This window comes from Chlorocebus sabaeus, chromosome 25, assembly GCF_047675955.1.
Source record: "Chlorocebus sabaeus isolate Y175 chromosome 25, mChlSab1.0.hap1, whole genome shotgun sequence".
Classification (NCBI taxonomy): domain Eukaryota; kingdom Metazoa; phylum Chordata; class Mammalia; order Primates; family Cercopithecidae; genus Chlorocebus; species Chlorocebus sabaeus.
In genome coordinates, this window is record NC_132928.1 from 25,670,647 (window position 1) to 25,696,846 (window position 26,200).

General features: G+C 42.5%; 2 protein-coding genes and 1 pseudogene across 4 annotated transcripts; 1 reads left to right on the top strand and 2 right to left on the bottom strand.

Moving 5' to 3' along the window:
* Positions 1–58: 58 nt before the first annotated feature.
* Positions 59–15,308, bottom strand: ZBED6 (zinc finger BED-type containing 6). 3 transcript variants are annotated; one of them, XM_073011613.1, is made up of 4 exons: positions 8,895–15,308; positions 6,301–6,408; positions 4,495–4,637; positions 59–234 (listed from the first exon to the last, which is right to left on the bottom strand). In XM_073011613.1, exon 1 carries the CDS (start codon positions 14,392–14,394, stop codon positions 11,461–11,463), a length of 2,934 nt encoding a protein of 977 aa, XP_072867714.1. In that variant the 5' UTR covers positions 14,395–15,308; the 3' UTR covers positions 59–234; positions 4,495–4,637; positions 6,301–6,408; positions 8,895–11,460. The 3 variants fall into 3 exon arrangements, with proteins under 3 accessions (XP_072867714.1, XP_072867715.1, XP_072867716.1); XM_073011614.1 differs by lacking the exon at positions 4,495–4,637; XM_073011615.1 differs by lacking the exons at positions 4,495–4,637; positions 6,301–6,408 and adding an exon at positions 8,157–8,277.
* On the top strand, positions 5,803–6,755 carry LOC103231024 (charged multivesicular body protein 5 pseudogene; annotated as a pseudogene).
* On the bottom strand, positions 9,710–9,808 carry LOC140710255 (uncharacterized). Its single transcript, XM_073011619.1, has one exon. It carries the CDS (start codon positions 9,806–9,808, stop codon positions 9,710–9,712), a length of 99 nt encoding a protein of 32 aa, XP_072867720.1.
* Positions 15,309–26,200: the final 10,892 nt, after the last annotated feature.

Here is a 26,200-nt window from a genome sequence, read left to right on the forward strand (position 1 = left end):
AGGCCGAGGTGGGTGGATCACTTGAGGTCAGTAGTTCAAGACCAGCCTGGCCAACATGGTGAAACCTCATCTCCACCAAAAAATACAAAAATTAGCCAGGCATGGTGGCACACATCTGTAGTTCCAGCAACTCAGGAGGCTGAGGTGGGAGAATCACTTGAACACAGGAGATGGAGGTTGCAATGAACCAAGAACACACCACTGCACTCCAGCCTGGGTGACAGTGAGTGAGACCTGTCCAAAAAAAAAAAAGGCTATCTGAATAATTTTCAGACGTATATGCAACAAAAGAAAAAGTTTAGTAATAATAAAAAGTCATTTGAGGTCAGGAGTTCAAGACCAGCCTGGCCAACATGGCGAAACCCCATCTCTACTGAAAATGCAAAAAATTAGCCAGGCGTGGTAGCTCACACCTGTAGTCCCAGCTACTCGGGTGGCTGAGGCACAAGAACCGCTTGAACCCAGGGGCAGAGGTTGCAGTGAGCCACCATCTTGCCACTGCACTCCAGACTAGGCAACAGAGCAAGATTCTGTCTCAAAAAAAAAAAAAAAAAAAAAAGTTATGAAGGGGAATAAAAGGCTTAGAGGTCAATTTCACTCATGATATCAACATTCCAAAGAATATATTTGAAACTGTTACCGGTTTCAGAAAGACCAGCAACAAAGTAACTGAAACAATAAAATGGTAACTATGAAATGCAAAGACACAGCAGAATTTACAATTTTTTGGCAATTTTATTTACAATTTTATTTATTTATTTTTTTGGAGATGGAGTTTCAAGTTTTGCTCTTGTTGCCCAGGATGAAGTGCAATGGCATGATCTCAGCTGACTGCAACCTCTGCCTCTTGGGTTCAAGCAATTCTCCTGCCTCAGCCTCCCAAGTAGCTGGAATTACAGGTGCCCACCACCACACCTGGCTAATTTTTTTTCTTTTTTTGAGACGGAGTTTCACTCTTCCACCCAGGCTGCTGGAGTGCAGTGGTGCAACCTCGGCTCACTGCAACCTCCACCTTCTGGTTTCAAGCGATTCTCTTGCCTCAGCCTCCCAAGTTGCTGGGATTACAGGTGCCTACCACCACACCCTGATAATTTATTTTTGTATTTTTAGTAGAGATGGGGTTTCACCATGGTGGCCAGGCTGGTCTGGAACTCCTGACCTCAGGTGATCCACCGGCCTCAGCCTCTCAAAGTGCTGGGATTACAGGCGTGAGCCATCTGGTCCACAACTAATTTTCAAATCAGCTTCTGCAAAGAGCCCCAAAGTTGGGCGGAGTGTGGAGAAATGGAATCCTGAGTAGATAACACTCCCTTACTAATGTTTCAACAGATAAAAACTCCTTCATAAGATCTAAGAGCTGGCCGGGTGTAGTGGCTCACGACTGTAATCCCAGCACTTTGGGAGGCCAAGGTGGGCACACCACAAGGTCAGGAGCTCAAGACCATCCTGGCTGACCCAGTGAAACCCTGTCTCTACTAAAAATACAAAAAATTAGCCGGGCGCCTGCGGTCCCAGCTACTCGGGAGGCTGAGGCAGGAGAATGGCATAAACCCCGGAGGTGGAGGTTGCAGTGAGCTGAGATCGCGCCACTGCACTCCAGCCTTGCCTGGGCAAGACTCCATCTCAAAAAAAAAAAACCAGATCTAAGAGCTACAATGTAAAACAAGAAAAAGTAAGAGATAAAGACAAAAAGAAAAGTTTCTTTGGCCGGGCGCGGTGGCTCAAGCCTGTAATCCCAGCACTTTGGGAGGCCGAAACGGGCGGATCACGAGGTCAGGAGATCGAGACCATCCTGGCTAACACGGTGAAACCCCGTCTCTACTAAAAAATACAAAAAAAAAACTAGCCGGGCGAGGTGGCGAGCGCCTGTAGTCCCAGCTACTCGGGAGGCTGAGGCAGGAGAATGGCGTGAACCCGGGAGGCGGAGCTTGCAGTGAGCTGAGATCCGGCCACTGCACTCCAGCCTGGGCGACAGAGCGAGACTCCGTCTCAAAAAAAAAAAAAAAAAAAAAAAAAAGAAAAGTTTCTTTATCTATCATCTTCATACACTAAGCTTCTGTAACTTTCACTAGGGAAAAAACAAATATAATTGCTATTCAAGAAAACGGCAAGGCGAGGTGCAGTGGCTCTTGCCTATAACCATAGCACTTTGAGAGGCCAAGGCAAGAGGATCACAGAGGCCAGGAGTTCAAGAACAGGGCAACAGAGAGACCTCATCTCTAAAAAAACCAAAACCAAAAACAAAAACAAAAAAATCCACTCCAGCTTTTAAATGATGCTCCAATTACTTTATAATAAATACCATCCCATGCAAAAACACGAAACAAAGATGCACATTCATACATTTCTTAAGTTTAAAAGGAAAAAAAAAGTATCCAGGTTGCCAAGAAAAACCCAGTTACTTTTTTTTTTTTTTTTTTTTTTGAGACAGAGTCTTGCTTTGTTGCCCAAGCTGGAGTGCAGTGGCATGATCTTGACTTACTGCAACCTCCACCTCCTGGGTTCAAGCAATTCTCCCGCCTCAGCCTCCTGAGTAGCTGGAATTACAAGCGCCTGCCACTACGCCTGGCTAATTTTTGTATTTTTAGTAGAGACAGGGTTTCACCATGTTGGCCAGATTGGTCTCGAACTCCTGACCTCAAGTGATCTGCCCGCCTCAGCCTCACAAAGTGCTAGAATTACAGGCATGAGCCACCGCACCCAGTTAACCTGGTTACTTTTCAACAGAAAATAACTGCTTGAAAATATGAAGCCAAGAAAAATAACAGGACCTTCTCAACCCACTCTCTAGAAGTTAATGTAGGAAAAAGGAGATATTATTTTAAAATCCTCATGCGCTCAGCAAGTTTTAAAGGATATAGCATTGCTACAAATGAACATACCACTATGAAAAAGGAGTGGGGCTGGGTGCGGTGGCTCAGTAATCCCAGCAACCTGGGATTTCAGAGATGGGTAGATCACAAGGTCAGGAGTTCGAGACCAGTCTGGCCAATATGGTAAAACACCGTGTCTACTAAAAATATAAAAAATTAGCCGGGCGCGGTGGTGTGCGCCTATTGTCCCAGTTACTCGGGAGGCTGAGGCAAAAGAATCATTTGAACCCTGGAGGTAGAGGTTGCAGTGAACCGAGATCACGCCACTGCACTCCAGCCTGGGAGACAGAGCAAGACTCTGTCTCAAAAAAAAAAAAAAAAAAAAGAGTAAGAAGAAAACAAAGCTTAAAAAATAAGAAAACTCAGGCTGGGTGTGGTGGCTCATGCCTGTAATTCCAGCTACTTGGGAGGCTGAGGCAGGAGAATCACCTGAACCCGGGAGGTGGAAATTGCAGTGAGCCAAGATTGTGCCATTGCACTCCAGCCTGAGCAACAAGGGAGAAACGCCTTCTCAAAAAAGTAAATAAAATAATAGTAATAATGAAGAAGAAAAAGACGACGACTGTGATGACGACGAAGAAGATGAAGACTCAAATTTCTAGCCCTTACCTTCAAAAATAGATTTCAGTAGAGGAAAGAACAGAACAAACACTGATGAAAAACATAATAACTGAATTACAAGAGATTACTGACAGGACATCTCCACGATCCAAAGCAAAAATGCCAACATATGTCACTAAGAGGGAAACTGTATATGAAATGAAAATAATTCCAGAAAACTCAATTTCTATAAATAGAAATTCAAAAAAGGAATGGAATTTGTAGAGATTATGAAAGAAACAATGTAAGAACATTTCCCTAAATTTGATGGACTTGAGTCCTCACATTAAAGGGGCTCATCAAATGCCAGGCAGAACTTTTCTTTAAAGACATCTCTGCTATACACAGACATGGTGAAATTTTTGAATTCCAATGGTAAAGACAAAATCATACAAACTTTCAGGAAAAATCAGATTGACAACAAAGAAAATCAGACTTGACATTATTAGACTTCTCATCTGAATCTCTACATGCCAAAAGACAAAATGCTATTCAACCAGAATTTAAAGGAGATTATGACCTTTAAGTTTAAAATTTCAAATTACATTTCACAGATAGCTCTATACCACCTATGTACTCATACTTTTGAAAAATAAGAAAGTATTCTAACTTAAGAAAAAGAATTTACAAAAATGTACTCAATAAAAGTAGAAAAAAAAAAACAAAAAACAGGCCAGGCACGGTGGCTCACACTTGTAATGCCAGCACTTCGGGAGGTCGAGACAAGAGGACTGCTTGAACCCAGAAGTTCAAGACCAGCCTGGGCAACATAATGAGACCCAGTTTCTACAATAAATTAAAAAATTAGCCAGGTATGGCGGCATATGTCTTTACTCCCAGCTGCTTGGGAGGCTGAGGCAGAAGGACTGTTTGAGCCCAAGAGGTCGAGGCTGCAGTGAGTCGTGACTGCACCACTGCACTCTGGTCTAGGCAATAGGGCAAGACCCTCTTTTGAAAAATAAATAAATAAGCCTGGGCAACATAGTGAGACCATGTCTCCCACCCAAAAGAAAAAATTTACCTGGGCGTGGTCCATGCATCTGTGGTCCTAGCTACTCAGGAGGCTGAGCTGGAAGGATCACCTGAGCCCAGGAGTTTGAGACTGCAGTGAGCTATGATCACATCACTGCACTTCAGTCTGGGAGGCAGAGCAAGACTCTATCTCTTAAAAAAAAAAAAAAAAAAGCAAGACAAAACAAAACTTTGTGCCACATACATTACAAACTCAAAAAACAGTCATAATATTTTTACCAATAGCCAGGCATAGTGAGTCACGTTTGTAATCCCAGCTACTCAGGGAGCTGATGCTGGAGGAAGACTTGAAGGAGTTTGAGGCTGCACTGAGCTATGATCACATCACTGTATTCCAGCCTGGGCAACAGAGCCAGACACTGTCTCTAAATAAATAAAAATTTTAAAAATGTTTAAAACAGCTGCTTTGGACATCTGATTTATGATAGATAAAAAATCCTAAATAAAGCATTAGCAAACTGAACTAGCTGTATATTAAAATAGTAACATGGTCAGGTATGGTAGCTCAAGCCTGTAATCCCATAGCTTTGGGAGGATTACTGACTTGAGGCTAGGAGTTTGATACCAGCCTGGGCAACACAGTGAGACCCCATCTCTAAATAAAAATTAAAGTAAAATAAATAAAAATAACACTACATAATCAAACAGGTTTATTCTGGAACTAGCAATGGGTTAACATTAGGAAACTCATTATATTTAATAGAGTAAAAGGGGTAAAAAACAAAGAACAAAATTCTGTAGTAATTTTTGAAAGACTTCAAAAAAGAAAAAATGGTTAAAAAGTGAAGAAAAGTATTTGAAGTTGTCTTTTTTAAACTATTAAAATAGCTAAAAAAAAAAAAAAACCAAAAAAACCAGAAAGGAACCTGAAGTGCAATATCCACTCAATAAAAACTTGGTAAACTATAGGGTACTTCCCAGCATAAATGCACATAACCACCAGAAATCATCAGCATATGCAATATGGTAAAACACTAGAGGTAAACTAACTCAAGATAAATGAAAAAAGGACACCCATTCAACTGTCTTCACCATCTTTCAACACTGTTCCTGATGTTCTAGTATATGCATTAAGAAAAAAAGGTGTTAGGCTGGGCACAGTGGCTCATGCCTATAATCCCAGCACTTTGGGAAGCCCAGGCGGGCTGATCACTTGAGCCCAGGAGTTCAAGACCAACCTGGCCAACATGGTGAAACCTAATCTCTACTAAAAAATACAAAAATTAGCTGGGCATGATGGCAGATGCCTGTAATCCCAGCTACTCAGGAGGCTGAGGCAGGAGAAATCACTTAAACCCGGAAGGCAGAGGCTGCAGTGAGCCGACATTACGCCACTGCACTCCAGCCTGGTGACAGAGCGAGACAAAAAAAAAAAAAAAAAGAAAGAAAGAAAAAAAGGTGTTTGGGTTTCTTCACAGTTGCTCAAGATGAACTGATTCTTCAGGAAAGTGAAATTAAAGCTCCGTCGCCCAGCCTGAATGACTGCATTGGCATGGTGGACAGCAGGGCAGAATCCACTGACAGGATTTCTAGATTGGATACTGAGCTAGTGAAGTGTAAGGACCAGATTAAGATGAGAGGGGGTCCTGCAAAGAATACCGTTACGCAGAAAGCCTTGCGAGTTTTAAAACAAAAGCGGATGTATGAGCAACAGCAGGAGAATCGCACCCAACAGTCATTCAACATGGAACAAGTCAATTACACCATCCAGTCATTGAAGGATACCAAGACCACGGCTGATGCAATGAAACTGGGAGCAGGGGAAATGAAGGCATACAAGTAAGTGAAAACTGACCAGATTGAGAATTTACAAGACCAGGTAGTGGACATGATGGAAGATGCAAATGAAATCCAAGAAGCACTGAGTCGCAGTTATGGTGGCCCAGAATTCGATGAAGATGACCTAGAAGCAGAGTTGGATACACACTGGGTGATGAGCTTGTGGCTGACAAAGACAGTTCTATTTAGATGAGGCAGCATCTGCACCTGCAATTCCAGAAGGTGTTTCCACTGACACAAAAAACCAATGATGGAGTTCTGATGGATGAATTTGGATTGCCACAGATTCCTGCTTCATACATTTGCATTAGTTAAGTACATCATGTAAAACAAACACATATTATGGGACCATGAAATACTGATCTTTCGAAACTTACCATAAGAGATATGTTTCTGTCCTTTCTTTGAAGGAAAGTTTAATTACATTACTCTTCTATTTTTTTTCCTTTGAGACTCATTGCTTGGGAAATGCTTTCTTTGTACTAAAACTTGATTCTGGCCAGGCACGGTGGCTCATGCCTGTAATCCCAGCACTCTGAAAGGCTGAGGCAGGCAGATCACGAGGTCAGAAGTTCGAGACCAACCTGGCCAACATGGTGAAACCCCATCTCTACTAAAAATACAAAAAATTAGCCGAGCGTGGTGGCGGGCACCTGTAGTCCCAGCTACTCGGGAGGCTGAAGCAGCCGGGAGGCAGAGGTTGCAGTGAGCCAAGATTGCCCCAACAGCCTGGGTAACAGAGTGAGACTCCGCCTCAAAAAAAAAAAAAAAAAAAAAATCACTACTGTATCAGAAGTGGGTATTCTGATTCTGTGGTTTCCTCAATACTACATCTTGAAATCAATAATGAATATTTCTTGATATCTGATGAATAGGACATTTACTCAATTTTTTCAAAAGGAAAAAAAGGCATAAATTACAAACATATATTAAAAAGATGAGACAGGCCAGGCACAATGGCTCACGCCTGTAATCCCAGCATTTTAGGAGGCTGAGATGGGCAGATCACCTGAGGTCAGGAGTTTGAGACCAGCCTGGCCAATATGATGAAACCCCATCGCTACTAAAAATACAAAAATTAGCCGGGCATGGTGGCATGTGCCTGTAATCTCAGCTATTTGGAAGGCTGAGACAGGAGAATCACTTGAACCCAGGAGGCAGAGGTTCCAATGAGCCGAGATAGCACCATTGCACTCCAGCCTGGGCAACAAGAGCAACACTGCATCTCAAAAAAAAAAAAAAAAAAGAAGATGAGGCAAAAAAAAAAAAAAAAAAAATCCAGAACCTGCAGATTACGTGCTTGCAAACTAGAAAATCTATCAACTAAAACAAATTGAAAATAATAAAAATATAAGATCTACAAGAAGCAGTAAATATCCTTCATACCAGCAATAATTATTCAGATGATGACACAGTACCATTCACAGTAAAAAGATATACAGGAAGAGACAATTCACAATAAAAAGATATACAAGAAGAAAATGAAGAAGTATGCAAGACTCACATTAAATTAAAAACAAAACCAAAAAACTATGAAACTACTAAGGCACAGAAGACCTGGATAATGAATAAATAGAGTAAAGGATTAAAGAAATTACTTCTCCCCAAAACAATGCACACATCGAAAGTAATTCAAGTCAAAATCCCAATGAGAGTTTATTACTGGAACTTGATTATAAAATCATCTAGAATCATTATTTAAAAAGGAATGGGAGGCCAGGCGTGGTGGCTCACGCCTTTAATCCCAACACTTTGGTTGGCCAAGGCAGGAAGACTGCTTGAACCCAGGAGTTTGAGACTGGCCTGGGCAACACAAGGAGACTCCATCTCTATAAAAAGTTTTAAAAAGCAGCCAAGTACAGTGGTGTGCACCTGTAGTCCCAGCTACTCAGGAGGCTTCAGCAATAGGATCTCTTGAGCCCAGGAGTTCGACGTTGCAGTGAACTATGATCATGCCACTGCACTCCAGCCTCGGTGACAAGAGCACAAGACCCTGTTTCAAAACGAAACAAAATAACCCAGTGCTTTTCTCCAAGGAGATAGAATTACAGGAGGATTTCACTTTGGCTATACTGTTTTTACCTTTTTTACAATGTACATATATTATCAAAACAAAGAAAGAAAAAATATGGGCCAGGGGCAGTGGCTCAGGCCTGTAATCCCAGCAATTTGGGAGGCTGAGGCTGGTGGATCACCTGAGGTCAGGAATTCCAGATCAGCCTGGCCCAACATGGTGGAACTTCATCTCCACTAATAATACAAAAATTAGCTGAGTGTAGTGGTGCATGCCTATAATCCCAGCTACTCAGGAGGCTGAGGCAGGAGAACTGCTTGAACCCAGGAGGAGGAGGTTGCAGTGAGCCAAGATTGCGCCACTGCACTCCAGCCTGGGGGACAAGAGTAAAACTCCGTCTCCAAAAAAAAAAAAAAAAAAAAAAGAAAGAAAAAAATATGTTTCCATTCAAAAACTAAAAGTTTGTAAACAATTATGTACAAGCAAAAATATCTGAACAATGACCTTTTAATTTCTTACTGATCCATGAAAATTATGCCTTAAATGACAAGAATGTTCACTCCTTTCATGACAAAAATGCCTGCTTCCCCACTTACATTAGCTGGTTGTTCTCACAGGAACGTCTGTGTCTTCACTGAGTTCCAATCTATTACGCCTGTAGGTCGAACCAACACTCAATCCATGAATTAATAATAATGAGGCAGAAAAAATTTTCCTCTTCACACTGCCAAGAAAACCTCTCAGCCACAATTCAAACACAGCATGTGTTTTTAAAACATCTCCCAACTACTGGGAGATAAAGTCCATTCAAATAACCTTTGTCAGACTGGAGACAGCTAGGGTTAGTTATCTCCTCAAAAACAAAAACAAAAACAAAAACAAAAAGAGTTCATTTAAAGATGAACTTGAGAGTCAAAGGATCATGAAAAAAAAAATCCATCTTCCATAGCTGAACAATATAATTTAAAAAAAAACAAAAAAAACCATCAGTTTTTCAGTAAGATCCAATTTCTGGTCTTCAAGATTTCTTCACCTATTAAGAAAAAAACAGAAACCTTCCCCCATCTTTATTATCTGTATAATAAAAGCATACTTGTATGTAAAAATATAGTGTTTTATGTATATAATATACATACAGATATATACTAACTGGCTTATACACACACACACATATATACACAAATGTATAGAAATATAACATTTGGGTAAGTTTCCCCTTTTAAAATGCACTATAAAAGACTTTAGATTTGGGTTCATTATAAAAATAAAGAACTTACTCTTATACCAAAGTATCATGAACTTATTGTTGCACTAAATTTTGCCCAGCCCACAAAATAAAGACGAAGGTAAATCCTTACACATATATCAATATGTATAATATGGATGTATGTATATAAATCCATCATCGTCATCAGGGAGTGTTTAACCAAAAAAGATAGAAACGTATGGTAATAGAGTAACTACAGAGTGGTGCAGCAAGCTGTAGAAGGCAGAGCAGCATTATAGCCATTCTAAACTGGCACTGTCAAAACACAGAAAGCTTTATCTAAGGGAAAATTTATTTCTGATTTTGTATCAACACCAGTGTCACTGGTTTGCCATTAAATAGTGGCCCTGGAAAGGCTTGCTTACGCAGCCTAGGTCCAAATTCTTTACTACTAATGGCTACAGCTAAAGACTTTGTAAGTATATATTTACTCCAGTTAGTAAAAGGGTAAACTTTTGGAGTTGAGATTTCACTTCACAATGGCGTATTTACCATTTAAGAATTAAAAAAAAAAATCAAAAACAAAAACAAAAAAAAAACCCTTATTTTGATACATAGAAATGAGTTCTAAACTTTGAAACCAGCCCAGTAACAAAGCAATTTTGATTCTCATGTAATAAATACTACATAATTTCTAGGCTAAATCTTGCCAAATACTATCCAAGACAAAACTAAAGTCAAAACTTAAAAAAAAAAGTGGACACCTTTTACTCACACTTAATACTAGTCAATTTTCCAGGAATTTTTTGGGCAGGGAATATCCCCAAATCTAAAATGAAAAAAAGGAAAAATTGGGATCTCACATTAGTTATTCAGTCTGAAACTTTTAATAGACTTTTACTAAAGTCATCACTTTCTGGCCTCCTACTCAATCACAGAAACATACTTTCAGAGTAAAAAGGGATCTTAAAACGAGATCAATTCACTCATTTCACCAATGATTCCTAACACATAAAAATACCGACCTGTTAGTTTTCATTAAGAATTCAATGGCCGAAACAACCGCACAGTTAATACAGTATTATGGGTCATTAAGTATGTTTTTAAAAAGATTACCTAAAATTATAGAAACAATTTTTGGGAAATATCTACTGGGTTTTTCCAAGCATGTTCAAAGGGTTCTCATTACAATTCCCATTCAATCTTCTCCAATTCTTGCAAACGTTTTAGTCTGTTTTTACCCATAAATCATTTGAAAGTACCTACACAATCCTTGTTATTTTTATAATATTTTGTAAAGGTTAAAACATGTATTTAAAGACTAAAAGTATATTTTCCTAATTGTTTTCTAATATTTCCCTTTTATGTAAGATCCAATTCTAAATATAAAGGGTAACACTATCACACTCGACAATTTGAAATTATAAAGCTGACCAGTATGAGGAGGCAATTAGAAATTTCCAAATATAAAACAATTTCACGGGTTTTCTTTTTGCCAAGTTGTAATTAAGCATCAGGGTTTTTAAGGAAACAGAAAAACAGAGGCAGGAGGAATGCCAGCCTAGAGTACTTCTTTCTCATTTCGTTGGTTTCAGAGCAATACAATTTCCCATGGTGGGGGAAATTTTACTTAAAATCAATTACTAGTTCAATCTACCAGGCAGAAAGCCTAAGGCCTTTCAATGCTGCACTATATTTTTTTTAATTAAAAATATCTTTTCTCTCTCATTGGTATAAGCAAAATTTTCAAGTGCTAGCGACAATGAGTTATAGCTATGAAATTTTTAATCTTCATTTTATCAAAATTATATTGCCTCTGAGGAATTTTCAGCCCTTTTGTGATTTCAGGTTTCCCCAGATGTGTTTATAAAGATAATGATTATATTTAACAACTATAGCTATTAAGATACAGTAACACAGCAAAAGGTTGCCCATTTTAAACGGAGAAAAAGAAATTAAGGCAGTATTTCTTTTTCATTGCTTTGAACAACTTCATTCTCAGGATCCCAGCTCAGAACCAATGTAGAATAATCGTAGTTAACATTTTTCAAGTTCATTTTCAGAAACATCAGTTGTTCTATATTGTCAAAGTCCAGGCTCATGATCTGTTTTGGATGAAAGTGGCTATTTTTAGTAAAGATACATTCAGATTGCCAACTACACATGGGGCAACTTAGATACTGGATGGCAACCTGGGTCAAAGCTGGCCATATGCTTATCTTCCTCTGCCAGTAAATTAAAGGGTCATCACCTCCTGAGAGCTCTGAATACTTCTCTTTGAAGTACTCATCCACAACTGCTACAGCAGAAGGGAACATGAAGCTTTTGCTTCCAAGGGCACAACTGTCTACAGCTGAGCTATTGACGGAACCTGAATTGGAGGTGCCTTCTTTTAGAGATGAGGTAAATGAATCAGTTCCTACTGTAACTGAGGGACAAGAAGCTTCTGAAGTTGGAATTTGGCAGATCTCTGGTGAAGATTCCATATAATTACAGACCTCTTCTGCAAGGAACTGCTTATAAGTTTCTAAATCAGCACCTTGAGGAAAAAAGTCTTCCAAACTGTTTTTAAAGCAAGGGTCTAACAAAGTAGCCAAGATACAGGGCTTGGATTTAAGCATGGCACTTAGTAGGGTATCCGTTTCAAGTTTCAGAGATAAACTATCCACCAGATTGAGGGCCTGAGTAATACCTCTGACTTGAAAATCTTCTCTGAGTTTCTGCAAGGAAAGGAGTAGGTGATGGATTAGGGGTAGCACCTGATTCAATCCTGCGGTCTTCACGCTCACTTTCTGGGTAGCCTCCTCAAATGGCGTAAGAATATCACAAACATAAGTCATTAGAGTCCACTGAAGGGAGGTGAGCACAACTCCACTGGCTCTACCAAGACTATGGTGAACTGAGTAGCAATGCTCCAAGAGCCATTTTAACATATAAAAAGTAGAAATCCAATGGCCAGTTTCATCCTGCTTCAAATTCTTCCATGGAAGTTGGTGATCATTTTGGAACTCTTGCAGTATCTGACGGGCCTTGACCGAATGACTAAAATGATGACAGGTTTTCCTAGCAGCCACTAACATATTCTCAATGCTTTTGTGCTCACAGAAAAAGTCCTGAATGACCATATTTAAACAATGCAGGAAGCATGGCACATGGGTAAAACCACCATCTTTGATTGCGTGTACCACATTAGAGGAATTGTCAGAAACAATGAAGCTAGGGATAAGGAAATTTGGAGAAAGCCACAGACCAATCTGGTCATTTAATTCTTGTAAAATATTGGTTATCAAACAGTCTTTAGCCAAACCTGTAACACAAAGCACTGCCCACTTTCTAAAATCGGGGATCCTGCCATTATTGAGAAAAGATGCAGTTTCCAAAGAAACCCAGTGTACAGTCACAATAAAATAGTCAGTGGATGGGTCATGGGTCCATATGTCAACAGTCAGGTGTATTTTTTGGCTTTGAACATTCTCTAAAGTTAAGAAAATTTTTTCTCTGACACAATCATATAACTGAGGTACAGCCTTAGTGAAAAAGTAAGCCTCTGATGGCAACCTATAATCAGGGGCCACAATCTGCATGAACCTCTGAAAGGCTGGGGTTGAGAAGTAGTTGTAAGGATGCATATCCTCCACAATCATTTGGATAATTGCCTGACTTATTTGACTTGAGACTGGATTTCCAGATGTTGTTTCTCTCTCCTGCGCATGCATCAGAGTGCCTTGCTCTGCAACGGGAATAGGACTTTCAGATCTATTTTCAACCTCTAATATAGGTTCATCTGAATCAGAGTCACTAAGGTCCTCAGCTGTTAAATCTTGGCTGCCTGTAGACTTCTCTCCATGCAAGGCATCACTCAAGAGATCACTTCTCTCAGTCTCAGCTTCATCTAATCCATTTGCAACAGCACCACTGTCTTTGTTGGCAACAGCCCAATGGATAGGATGTGTGGCTTGCAGGTGTCGTTGAAGTGTTGAAGTCCCTAAGTGGGACCCTGGCCTACCCCGGCTCACACTTCTTTTACATATATTACACACAGCTCTTGAGATGTGCTGAGGATCAGTGTAAAAAAAATTCCAAACGGCAGATGTCTTGGCTCTAGTTCCAGGAATTAAAGCATGCTTGACAATGTTACTTTTGATGAGAAATCTCCCTCTTTCTGCCCTTAGGGCATCAGATGCTGATTTATCATGCTTCTTACCCATTCTATTATCATCTAGTGGATCAGTAGGAATATATTCAAAGCTTCCATTGCTTCCAGAAGAGGGAGATAAAGATACATCCAAGGTAAAGTCCTCCTCTCCACTAGTAACTCCAAACTTGTTGGCTCTGGTCCAGTGAGGTGAATGCCTTGCTTGCAGATGTCGCTGAAGAGTAGATGTACCAAGATGGCTACCTGGTTTACCCCTGCTGACGCTTTTCTCACAGAGGTTACAAATAGCCCGCCAGGTGTACTGGGGGTCAACATGAAAGAAGTGCCACACAATGGAGGTCTTGGCTCTAGTACTAGGCAGATAGATCTGTTTTTCTATATTGCTCTCAAAAAGACTTTCTTCATCCTGCTCAGCGTCATTGGAAGCTAACAAAGCAGGGGCATCTGCAACAGGCCTCCCAGATCCCAAATCCTTACTAAACTTCTTCGCAAGAATCAGTTTTTTTCGACGCCTTTTCCCCTTAATTCGCAAACCCTTCTTTCTTTTCTTTTTAGCAGGCTGTTTGGCCTCTTTATTCACTCCTTCTGCTACCATCTTTTCCTCTACCACATCTTCTTCATCTGTATTAGAATTAATAGGAACACATCCCAGAATCCCAGAATCACTAAAAGTGCTGCATCTTCTGCCAGGAGAGAGTGAGGAAACTGGTACACTTAAAGTACATACACTCATTCTCTTTATGTCTCCACAATTCGTACCAGAATCCGTTAGAGGGTTTATAACTCAAGAAGAAATACAGCTGTCCCTCTCTACTTGCATTACCTTTTCTCCAATTTCTATGGGGAATCAAATTCCCACTGGACCAATAACTTCCAAGCCCGGTTATTTTTGGAGGAAAAGTGACAGCAATGGAGAACATTCCCGAACTCTTTCTTAGAGGGCTTTAAGGTCCCTTCCAATTTTCTAAGTTCTGAATTCAAATAGTCCAGTGTCCTCATGTTACAGAAGTTAAGAACTGAGTCCCCCTTTCCCAGAGTCACAGAGTTGGTTAGTAGCAGCTAGTAGCCAGGTCTTCCAAATCCCAGATCCATGGTCTTTCTGCTTCATCAAGAACTATATCTGCTTGAAATGCCTTCGCCTTTTAAAATATGTATTTTTATGATGCCTCATGATAGCGACATCAATTTCCCTTAATTCTGAAATTAACTATTTTCAGGAAATCTCATTTAAACAAAAACATAGTGCATCATTCAACATTCATCATTTAGGACTGTGATTTGCCAATACAACCCAAAAAGTCAATTCTGGAAAGCCAACACAGACTCCGCATACTGGTCACAGCAAATGCTAGTTGAGCCCTTTCAGTTCTAACTAAAAGTAATACAACCTTTTAAAAATGTAACTGGCTGGAAAAAAATGCTTTGAGAATAAAATTTTAAAACAAGGTTAAATGCTGCATTTTCAAAGTACTATTTGTATCAAGAGTTAATTCAAGTTTAGTTTTCAGATATTTTTAGACTGGAGAAGCTTTTACAGCCTGTAAGTAACTCACAAGTTGGACGCTATAGGGATAGCAAAAAGTGAAATATGAACTTTAAACCACTTCCATTTCTTTTCGATTGATCCCTCCCCTTCCCCCAATACCTACATACATTTACCCTAAAAAGCATCGCTATCTCTAGTTCCACAGCCTCCTTCTCAAGGTCCAGAACCAAGGCCTGGAAGATGTCAACAATATAGGCCTTCCCCATAGGAATCCGCACCGATTATGGGAGTTTAGGGGTGTTCTTCATTACGGTTTCACCAATCCTACAAGGAGAACGGAAGTGTCCCTGTTGCTCTTGACTCCGACGCTGAGGGCCAGGGGTGGGAGTGTAATGAGGGTGGGGAATGGGTGTAGGATACCGGAATAAGGTCGGTGGCTTTCTGTATGTGGAGTTTGAGACAAGCTCCAAAGTAGTGGGACCCTGGAGAGGAATGAGAGTAGGTAAATTCAGCGCCCGGCACTCAGTCTGATTGATTTAGGCAGTGAGGGTCCGCTCAACTAGAGAAACTGTTGCCCCGAAGAAAGCAATCTAGTGTCAGTTCTCTCTTCGGATTCGGGGGAACAGTCGGCTTTCGGGGGCTGCTCCGGGCTCCCCCAGATTAGCGAACACCGGATGTGGGGGAGGGGAGAAAGGCTGGCTGGGAAAGGAGCAGGCGCCGTGGGGGTGGGGTGAAGGGGGGTGGGGGTGGGGAGGATGGGAAAAGTGAGCTGGAGCCTGGGGCTCCCAGCCCGCCCCGGCGAGGGCCGCGGCCGGGAGGTGGCGGGGAGGGGTCGTTACGGCGAAGCTGGAGGATCCGCTCTGACTTCCCGGGATAGGCCGCGACCCAGGGGCGAGGGGAGGCCGCTGCCACTCCCCTCGCCCTCTCCCCCACCTCCCCGGCCCCAAGCCACCCGGGAATCAAAAAAACGGGTCTAGTTACCAGAGAACAGAAACTTTACCGAACCGATGACACTATCCCCGACTCCCGCTTGCTGCCACGTCTTTCTTCTTGCTTAGCCGCTGCCGTCCGTCGTCCTCCCAGCAGCAGCACCAGCAGAAAACCAAGACTGCCAGCGTCAAAGATGGCGCCCGGCTACAGGCTCCGCTCTAAGGCCCGGCCGGTAAAAGTGCCAGCACGACGCAGGGCGCGAGGGTTCTGGAAGATGTAGTTCTTCTATGAGGCGATGCCTAAGATGGCTGCTCCGGGTCACAGGGTCACGTGACGGGGGAGGCGCTGGGTCGGGGAGTCCCTTCCCTTCAAAGGAATGCCTTGAAGCTGGCTTTCAGAACGTTTTGTTTTTGTTTTTAAATCAAATGAGGTAATAAGCGGGAGGGCCGCAGGAACTGAGACTACCATTCAGTAAACGCTCAATTTATTCTTACCAAAGTGTTTTCTTAATGAGTAAATCTCCCAAACCATGTATATATTTAATTTAGAAATAAACTGTACTTTTCCTAAGCATGCAATGTAGAAGGATTTGTTAGTTTATTTTTACTTGAAGAAGTGAGATTGGGCTTTGGGGACGTTTCTTTGATTTCTTAAAGCAAATCTGTGTATTGGAAAAGTAATTCAAGCTCGTGACAAAATTCAGGAGGGTTAGTTGGAGGTCGCAATCAGCAGTCTCATCCCCGCTTCATTATTAACATTGTCCCTTATTTTCCCTTTTGAATGCTTTTACCTTTTCCCCCTGGTTATAAAAGTAATACACGTGGCGGGGCGCGGTGGCTCACGACTGTAATTCCAACACTTTGGGAGGCCTAGGCAGGGAGATCACAAAGTCAAGAGATCAAGATCATCCTGGCCAACATGGTGAAACCTCGTCTCTACCAAAAACACAAAAATTAGCTAGGCGTGGTAGCACACGCCTGTAGTCCCAGCTACTCGGGAGGCTGAGGCAGGAGAATCGCTTGAACCCGGGAGGCAGAGGTTGCAGTGAGCTGAAATCGCACCACTGTACTCCAACCTGGCCACACAGTAAGACTCCATCTCAAAAAAAAAAAAAAAAAAAAAAAAAGGTAATACACGTGGTTTTTTAAGAAACTTAATACATAAATATATAGAGTAGAAAGTTAAAATCTCTATTAATCTCATCCTTGAGAAATAGCTCTCATTAACTTACCATATATCCTTTCTGGCTTTTACACTGAAAATATCCTTAAATATATTACACGTATAATAGAAGCGAAAGGTCCCCCTGGAGTAGTGGCTCAGCAGAACTCTAAATAGGTGGCAACATTTTACCTAACTTGGGTAAAGGATATAATGCTACTAAGAAAGAAACACTTGATGATAAAGCAAATGGGACTTCAGGCACCTTTTATTTCCTCGTGTGCTTGTTCTTCCAGCTGCCAGCTTGGTGGTGCGCGAGTCCTAGGCAGCCCAAGACTGGGAATTTATCAGAGCAGAGGGGTCCTGAGCCTCCTCATATCTGGGCTTTTATCTCCGTTCAAAGTAAGAACAACAACTTTAGAATCTTTGCTCCAATCTCTGCCTTACATGACAATGCTCTGGCATTGCCATGTCAACAGACCTAATAAGCAAGTTCCTGGTAGCCAATTTTTTTTCTTTCTTTCTTTTTCTTTTTATTTTGTTTTGGTCTTTATTTTTTTGGTCTGTGTGACTCTTACTGGTAACCAATTTCTGTCTGTGCCACAACACCTAGGGTTTTTAAAATTTACCAGAGGGCTCTCCACATAGCTTAAGGGTTTTCCAACCTAGGGCTTTCCAAGATGCAGTCCTGGCCTGACTAGTATTTATAGTCATATCATATTTCATTAAACCTAACGTGTCATTGATTGTAAGATACACTTTTATTTTACAAGCCTCTAAGTGGAAGAAAAAAACCACCAATTGCCAATTAAACTGACAGGCCGGCCGGGCAGGGTGGCTCACTCCTCTAATCCCAGCAATTTGGGAGGTTGAGGCGGGCAAATCACAAGGTCAGGAGTTCAAGACTAGCCTGGCCAACATGGTGAAACCCCGCCTCTACTAAAAATACAAAAATTAGCCCAGCACGGTGGCACACATCTGTAATCCCAGCTACTTGGAGGCTGAGGCGAGCGAATTGCTTGAACCTGGGAGGTAGAGGTTGCAGTGAGCCAAGATCACACCATTGCACTCCAGCCTAGGTGACAGGCTAGGAAAGGATGTATACCTTAGAATGAATGAAAATATGAACAGGCTAAAACTCTACATTTTGTTTTGCAATTTGCTTTTTTTCACTTTACAGTATATCTTGAATATATTTTAATGGTCATCAGCGCTTAGAGGCCCACCATATTCTTTTTTATTTTTATTTTTTGAGACGGAGCTTCGCTCTTGTTGCCTAGACTGGAGTGCAATGGTACAATCTCAGCTCACCGTAACCTCCGCCTTCCGGATTCAAGCTATTCTTCTGCCTCAACCTCCTGAGTAGCTGGGATTACAGCCATGCGCCACCATGCCGGGCTAATTTTGTATTTTTAGTAGAGACGGGGTTTCTCCATGTTGGCCAGGCTAGTCTCCTGACCTGAGGTAATCCGCCCGCCTCGGCCTACATTCTTTTTAATAGCTCCCATCCCGCTCTCTGTAAGCCTCTTTTTACAATTTATTTCACCAGTCCCTTATTGATAGAAACAATCATGTCACATTTTCCATTAATATCTCTCAAGGGGGGAAACAAAAATAATACGGTAATAAGGACATTGAAGAGGACAAGCTGGGCAGGGTGACTCACGCCTGTAATCTCAGCGCTTTGGGAGGCCCTCCTGACTAGAGGTCAGGAGTTGAAGATCAGCCTGGCCAACGTGGCGAAACCCTGTCTCTACTAAAAATACAAAATTAGCTGGGTGTGGTGGCACCCACCTGTAATCCCAGCTACTCAGGAGCCTGAGGCAGGAGAATCACCTGAACCCAGGAGGCAGAGGTTGCAGTGAGCCAAGATTGCGCCACTACACTCCAACCTGGGCAACAGAGAGAGACCCCATCTCACCAAAAAAAAAAAAGAAAAGAAAAAAGAGGGCAGAAGAAAAAGCCTGAGGCTGTTGGAGAGAGAGAAAACTAATTGGGAAACCCTCTAAGAGTCAGGAGAGTGCACATGCCAACCTTCCCCACCCTCCATATATACACACAGTATTCTCAGGGGTGTGTGTATGTTACATACACAGGAGTGTGTGTATGTAACAAACACTTGTATGTTACAAGTGGGGGTGAAGTATGTAAACCAAGAACACAATGCCAGATTCCCGCTACCCATACTGCACTTCAAATTCTAAATGGATTTTAAACAGTCTCTAGACCTCTTCAGTGAGTGACAAAACCTTTTGGGACATTCAGTGTGTTTTTGCTTTGAGAGCAAAAGTTCGGGGAAAAAATGCAAAATTACTGAGACAAAATTAGGTTCAAGAGAATCTTTATTTAGACTAGAAAAGGAAATCTAGAAAATAACAAATTACACATAAAAAAAAAAAAAACCACTCTGCGCGGTGCCTCATGCCTGTAATACCAGCACTTTGGGAGGCCCAGGCCAGTGGATCACTTGAGTCCAGGAATTCAAGACCAGTCTGGACAACATGGTAAAACCCCATCTCTACTAAAAATACAAAAAATAAATAAATAAATAAATAAATAAATAAATAAATAAATAGCGGACATGGTGGCACGTGCCTGTAATCCCAGCTACTCAGGAAGCTGAAGTTTAAGGACTGCTTGAACCCGGGAGGTGGAGGTTGCAGTAAACCGAGATCGTGCCACTGTACTCCGGCCTGGGCAACAGGGCAAGATCCTGTCTCAAAAAAAAAAAAAAAAAGAATACTTTGTGCCTGGTGTGGTGGCTCATGCCTATAATCCCAGTGATTTGGGAGACTGAGATCAGAGGATCACTTGAGTCCAGGAGTTTGATACCAGTCTGTGCAAGATAGTGAGACCTCATGTCTGCAAAAATATAAATAAAACTTTGTTCCAGAGACATTAAAAACTAAAAAAAAAAGTCATGATATTTTTACCAATAACTGGGTATGGTGGCGCACACCTGAAATCTCTGCTACTCAGGAGACTACGGTGGGAGGTTACAGTGAGCTCTGATCACAACACTACATTCCAGCCTGGGTGACAGAGTGACCCTGTCTTTTAAACAAATAAATAAATTTACATATCACTATAATCCTTTACAATACTTTTTTTCTCTATATGAGGCTGCATACTCTTTGATTGCCTCTTCATATGACAACAATTTTGTAATATCTTCTATAAAGAGAATGAAAAGAGGCCAGGAATGGTGGCTCATGCCTTTAATCCCAGCACTTTGGGAGGCCAAGGTGGATGGATCACGTGAGATCAGGAGTTCAAGACTAGCCCGGCCCATATGGCAAAATCCCATGTCTACTAAAAATACAAAAATTATCTGGATGTCGTGGTGCGCACCTGTAATCCCAGCTATTTGGGAGGCTGAGGCGGCAGAATCGCTTGAACCCGGGAGGTGGAGATTGCAGTGAGCTGAGATTGTACCACTGCACTTCAGCCTGGACGACAGAGTGAGACTCAGTCCAAAAAAAAAGAAAAAATATATATATATGATTATTGTCAAATTTGGTACAGCTTCTGTCAACTTTCTTTTATATATATATAAGCACTAAGACTTTATTGAATTATTATTGAATTATTTAATACCCTTTTTACCAGGCAAGAGCTACCATTTTTACTAAATCTATTATTTATTGCTATATAACAAATCACCCCAAAATGTAGTGGCTTAACCAACAAACATTTGTTATTTCACATGTCTGTGGGTCAGGAATTCAGAAGCAGTTTTGCTGGGTGGTTCTGGCTCAGAGTTTCTAATGAGTTTGCAATCAAGTTGGCCAGGACTGCAGTCATCTGAAGGCTTGACTGGGGCTGGAAGATACATTTCCAAGTCAACTCATATAGCTGTTAACAGGAGAGGAGACCTCAGTTTCTCACCCTGAGGGCCTCTCTGTAGGGATGCTCACGATATAGGCAACAAGCTTCCTCCAGAGTGCATGACGAGAGAAATATACTAAGACAGACACTGTAAGCTGCAATGCCTTTTACCTAGCCTTGGAAATTACATACCACTCTTTCTTCTGTATTCTATCGATTACACAGATTAACACTGGCATAATGTGGGAGGGGACTAAGCAAGGGCATGATAACAGGAGCCAGAGATCATTGGGGTCTTTCTTGGAGGCTTGCTACCACACCAGCTGTTGGTGATAACTGACTCTTCCATTTAAAGTTTTAGATGTGGCCGGGCACAGTGGCTCACGCCTGTAATCCCAGCACTTTGGGAGGCCGAGGCAGGCAGATCACCTGATCAGAAATTCAAGACCAACCTGCCAAACATGGGGAAACCCCGTCTCTACTAAAAATACAAAAATTAGCTGGGCATGGTGGCATGCGCCTGTAATCCCAGCTACCTAGGAGGCTGAGGCAGGAGAATCACTGGAACCTGGGAGGCAGAGGCTGCAGTGAGCCAAGATCACACCTCTGCACTCCAGCCTGGGCAACAGAGCAAGGCTCCATCTCAAAAACACGTAAATTTTTAAAATAAATAAAATTTTAGATGTGTGGCCAGGTGCAATGGCTCACACCTGGATTCCCAGCACTTTGGGAGGCCAAAGCAGGTGGATCACCTGAGGTCAAGAGTTCAAGACCAACCTGGCCAACATGGTGAAACCCTTCTCTACCAAAAATACAAAAATCAGCCGGGTGTGGTGGCATGCACCTGTAGTCCCAGCTACTTGGGAGGGTGAAGCAGAAGAATCGCTTGAACCCGGGAGGCAGAGGTTGCAGTAAGCCCAAGTCGCACCACTGCACTCCAGCCTGGGTGACAGAGCGAGACTCCGTCTCAAAAAAAAAAAAAAAAAAAAAATTTTGGCGTAGGAAGAATTTTCCACAGACTAGCTTCTGATGCCATATGATTCAAACCTTGTCTCTCCTCAGTGATTTACATTCTTCCAGTGCCAGATGCTGTAGGGCAGGTTTAAAACAAAATGTGACCTCTGGCCCTACAACTTTGGGTCATAATGCTAGATGAGTCACTACAGTGGGCAATAGGGGTATTCTTGAAAACTGTTTCTAGCCCCATAAAAGTGACTATAAATTACATAAATATAACCCCAAATAATTGCATCCCAACCCCCTTTTAGCCAGATCCCAAAATGCCCAATAAGAGGAAAGTACTAGAAAGAACAGCTGAATGAAAAGAAACAGAGCTTTTAACCATTGCCATTAAAATCTTACTTTTGCAAGTTTTAGAATGACTGCATTGTTAAGGCCCTGCCCAGAGCCTTGAAGGGAGCTTGTGAAAGAAAGGGTACCTGAAGGTTAAGCTTCATTATTTGCATATCAGGTCTTCTCTCTTTGGGTGGTGGTAGGATGTGTTGACTCTCATATAATCTGGATTCAAATCCTGACCTAGTGTTCACCCTGAGGCTCTAGTCAACCCTGCGGGCTTCACAAACTGAGGGTAGCCCTGTGTTTGTACTACCCGGCATGAGAGATCAGAGTGGGTGAGGAACTACCATGTGAGTAGCTAGTCCCTTCCCCCACAGTGTTCATCACCACTATCCATCAGCTTGCTTTTTTGTTGTTGTTACTGTTGTTGTTTTGAGACAGAGTTTCGCTTTTCTTGCCCAGGTTGGAGTGCAATAGCGCACTCTCAGCTCACTGCAACCTCTGCCTCGTGGGTACAAGCGATTCTCCTGCCTCAGCCTTCCGAGTAGTTGAGATTATAGGCGCCTGCCAACACGCCCGGCTAGTTTTTTTGTATTTTTAGTAGAGACGGGGTTCTCCATCTTGGTCACCATGTTGGCCAGGCTGGTCTTGAACTCCTGACCTCAGGTGATCCGCCCACGTCCGTCTCCCAAAGTGCTGGGATTACAGGTGTGAGCCGAGGCGCCCAGTCTCATCTTGCCTCTTTTTATCCCTGCCTTTGGGTCTCAGCTGTCTGACATGTGTGAGAAGATAGTGACTAACAGAGCATTCTAGCAAGAAGCTTTAGACAGGAGTCACAAATAACCTACTAACTACGGATGACACAATGTAAGCTTCTTTCTCTGACTGTGGGATCTGAAAACCAACCCTTCTAGGCCTGCCTTCCCCTTCCAATGCTTCCAGTGCATCCTTTTGCTGTTTTATTTCCTCATAGAGGATTTTTTGCTTGGTCCTCAAATAACATTGTTTCACTCAATGTCATTTCATTAAAATGATGATGAGAAAAAAATAAATCAATTCCTGGCCGAGTACACTGTCTGTGTGGAGTTTACACATTTCCCTCGTGTCTGTGTGAGTTTTCTCCAGGTACTCCAGTTTCCTCCCACATCCCAAAGATGTGCAAGTTAGGTGGACTGGTGTGTCTAAATGATCCCAGTCTTTGTGAGCCTGGATGTGTGTGAGTGTACCCTGTGATGGAACGGCAGCCTGTCCAGGTTTGGTTTCTGCTCTTCTCCCTGAGCTGCTGGGATAAGCTGCAGCCACCAAGACCCTGAACTGGAATAATTGTGTAAATAATTAGCTTGTTCTTACTAATTCTTTTTTTTTTTTTTTTAAAGACAGAGTCTTGCTCTGTTACCCAGGCTGGAGTGCGGTGACACAGTCTCAGCTCACTCAACCTCCACCTCCTGGGTTCAAGCGTTTCTCCTGCCTCAGCCTCCTGAGTAGCCGGGATTATGCGTGCCCACCACCATGCCCAGCTAATTTTTATATTTTTAGTAGAGATGGGTGTGATGGTTAATACTAAGTGTCAACTTGATTGGATTGAAGGATGCAAACTATTGATACTGGGCGTGTCTGTGAAGGTGTTGCCAGAGGAGATTAACATTTAAGTCAGTGGGCTGGGAAAGGCAGACCCACCCTTAATCTGGGTGGACCCAATCTAATCTGCTGCTTGTGTGGCTAGAATATAAGCAGGCAGAAAAATGTGAAAAGAGAGACTGACCTAGCCTCCCAGCCTATACCTTTCTCCCATGCTGGATGCTTCCTGCCCTCAAACATCGGACTTTTTTGTTTTGGGGCTTCAGTTTTGGGACTCAGACTGGTTCTCCTTGCTCTTCAGCCTGCGAGCCTGTTGTGGGACCTTGTGATGGTGTGAGTTAATACTCAATAAACTCCCCTTTATATGTGTATCTATTCCATTAGTTCTGTCCCTCTAGAGAACCCTGACTAGGCCGGGCGCGGTGGCTCAAGCCTGTAATCCCAGCACTTTGGGAGGCCGAGACGGGCGGATCACGAGGTCAGGAGATCGAGACCATCCTGGCTAACACGGTGAAACCCCGTCTCTACTAAAAAGTACAAAAAACTAGCCGGGCGAGGTGGCGGGCGCCTGTAGTCCCAGCTACTCAGGAGGCTGAGGCAGGAGAATGGCGTAAACCCGGGAGGAGGAGCTTGCGGTGAGCAGAGATCCGGCCACTGCACTCCAGCCTGGGTGACAGAGCCAGACACCGTCTCAAAAAAAAAAAAAAAAAAAAGAGAGAACCCTGACTAATACAAGGGTGTGTCACCATGTTGGCCAAGGCTGGTCTCAAACTCCTGACCTCAAGTGATCCACTGGCCTGAGCCTCCCAAAGTACTGGGATTACAGGCATGAGCCACTGCTTCCAGCCTACTGACCTTTCTTAAATGTATCTATAACTCACATTTATTTCAATGTTAAATATTGAATGTTTAATGTTCAATGTTTTGGTCTTTATTTAGAAGTTTGAGCCTGGACAACACAGCAAGACCCTGTCTTTAAATAAACAAAAAAATACAAAATTTAGTGGGGCATGATGATGCACACCTGTCACCTCAGATATTTGGGAGGGTGAGGCAGGATGATCACTTGAGCCCAGGAATTTGAGGGTGCAATGAGCTATGATCATGATACTACACTCCAGCGTTGGTGACAGAGTGAGACTCCATCTCTAAAAAAATTAAAATTAAAAGAAATATGTTTGAGGACATTTCTATGACCAGAAGTATGCTGTAGGAACTCAAATTTTGTTTATATCAGTTAGCCTATAGTAAAATTGGTTTTGCTATCACTGTTTCACTTAAAGTTGAAGTTGAAGTTTCCAAGAACATATTGATAATATTAAATGAGAACCTTACTGTGGTGGTGGTGGTGGTAGTGGTTGTTGTTGTTGTTTTGATACAGAGTCTTGCTCTGTCACCCAGACTGGAATGCAGTGGCGTGATCTTGGCTTACTGCAACCTCCTCCTCCCAGGTTCAAGCGATTCTCCTGCCTCAGCCTCTCGAGTAGCTGGGATTACTGGCCCCTGCAACCACGCCCAACTAATTTTTGTATATTTAGTAGTGATGAGGTTTCACTATGTTGGCCAGGCTGGTTTTGAACTCCTGACCTCAAGTGATCTGCCCACCTCAGTCTCCCAAAGTGCTGGGATTACAGGCGTTAGCCAGTCACTGCGCCCGGTCTGTATTTAGTTTTTTTTTGAGATGGAGTTTCGCTCTTGTTGCCCAGGCTGGAGTGCAATGGCAGGATCTCAGCTCACCACAACCTCTGCCTCCCGTGTTCAAGCGATCCTCCTGGTTTGGCCTCCCAAGTAGCTGGGATTACAGGCATGAGCCACCATGCCAGGCTAATTTTGAATTTTTAGTAGAGACGGGTTCTCCATCTTGGTCAGGCTGGTTTTGAACACCTGACTTCAGGTGATCCACCTGCCTTAGCCTCCCAAAGTGCTGGGATTACAGGTGTGAACCACAGCTGAGGCAGCTGGCGTGACCCCAGGCTGTGGCAGCTGGACCATTTGAGGTCAGGAATTTGAGACCATCCTGGCCAACATGATGAAACCCCGTCTCTACTAAAAAAAAAAAAAAAAAAATTTAGCTAGGCATGGTGGTGAGTGCTTGTAATCCCAGCTACTTGGGAGGTTAAGGCAGGGGAATCACTTGAATCCGGGAGGCAGAGGTTGCAGTGAGCTGAGATGGAGCACTGCACTCCAGCCTGGATGACAGAGCAAAACTCCATCTCAAAGAAAAAAACAAAAAAAGAGGTAATGCAGTCCCTGTGTTGCT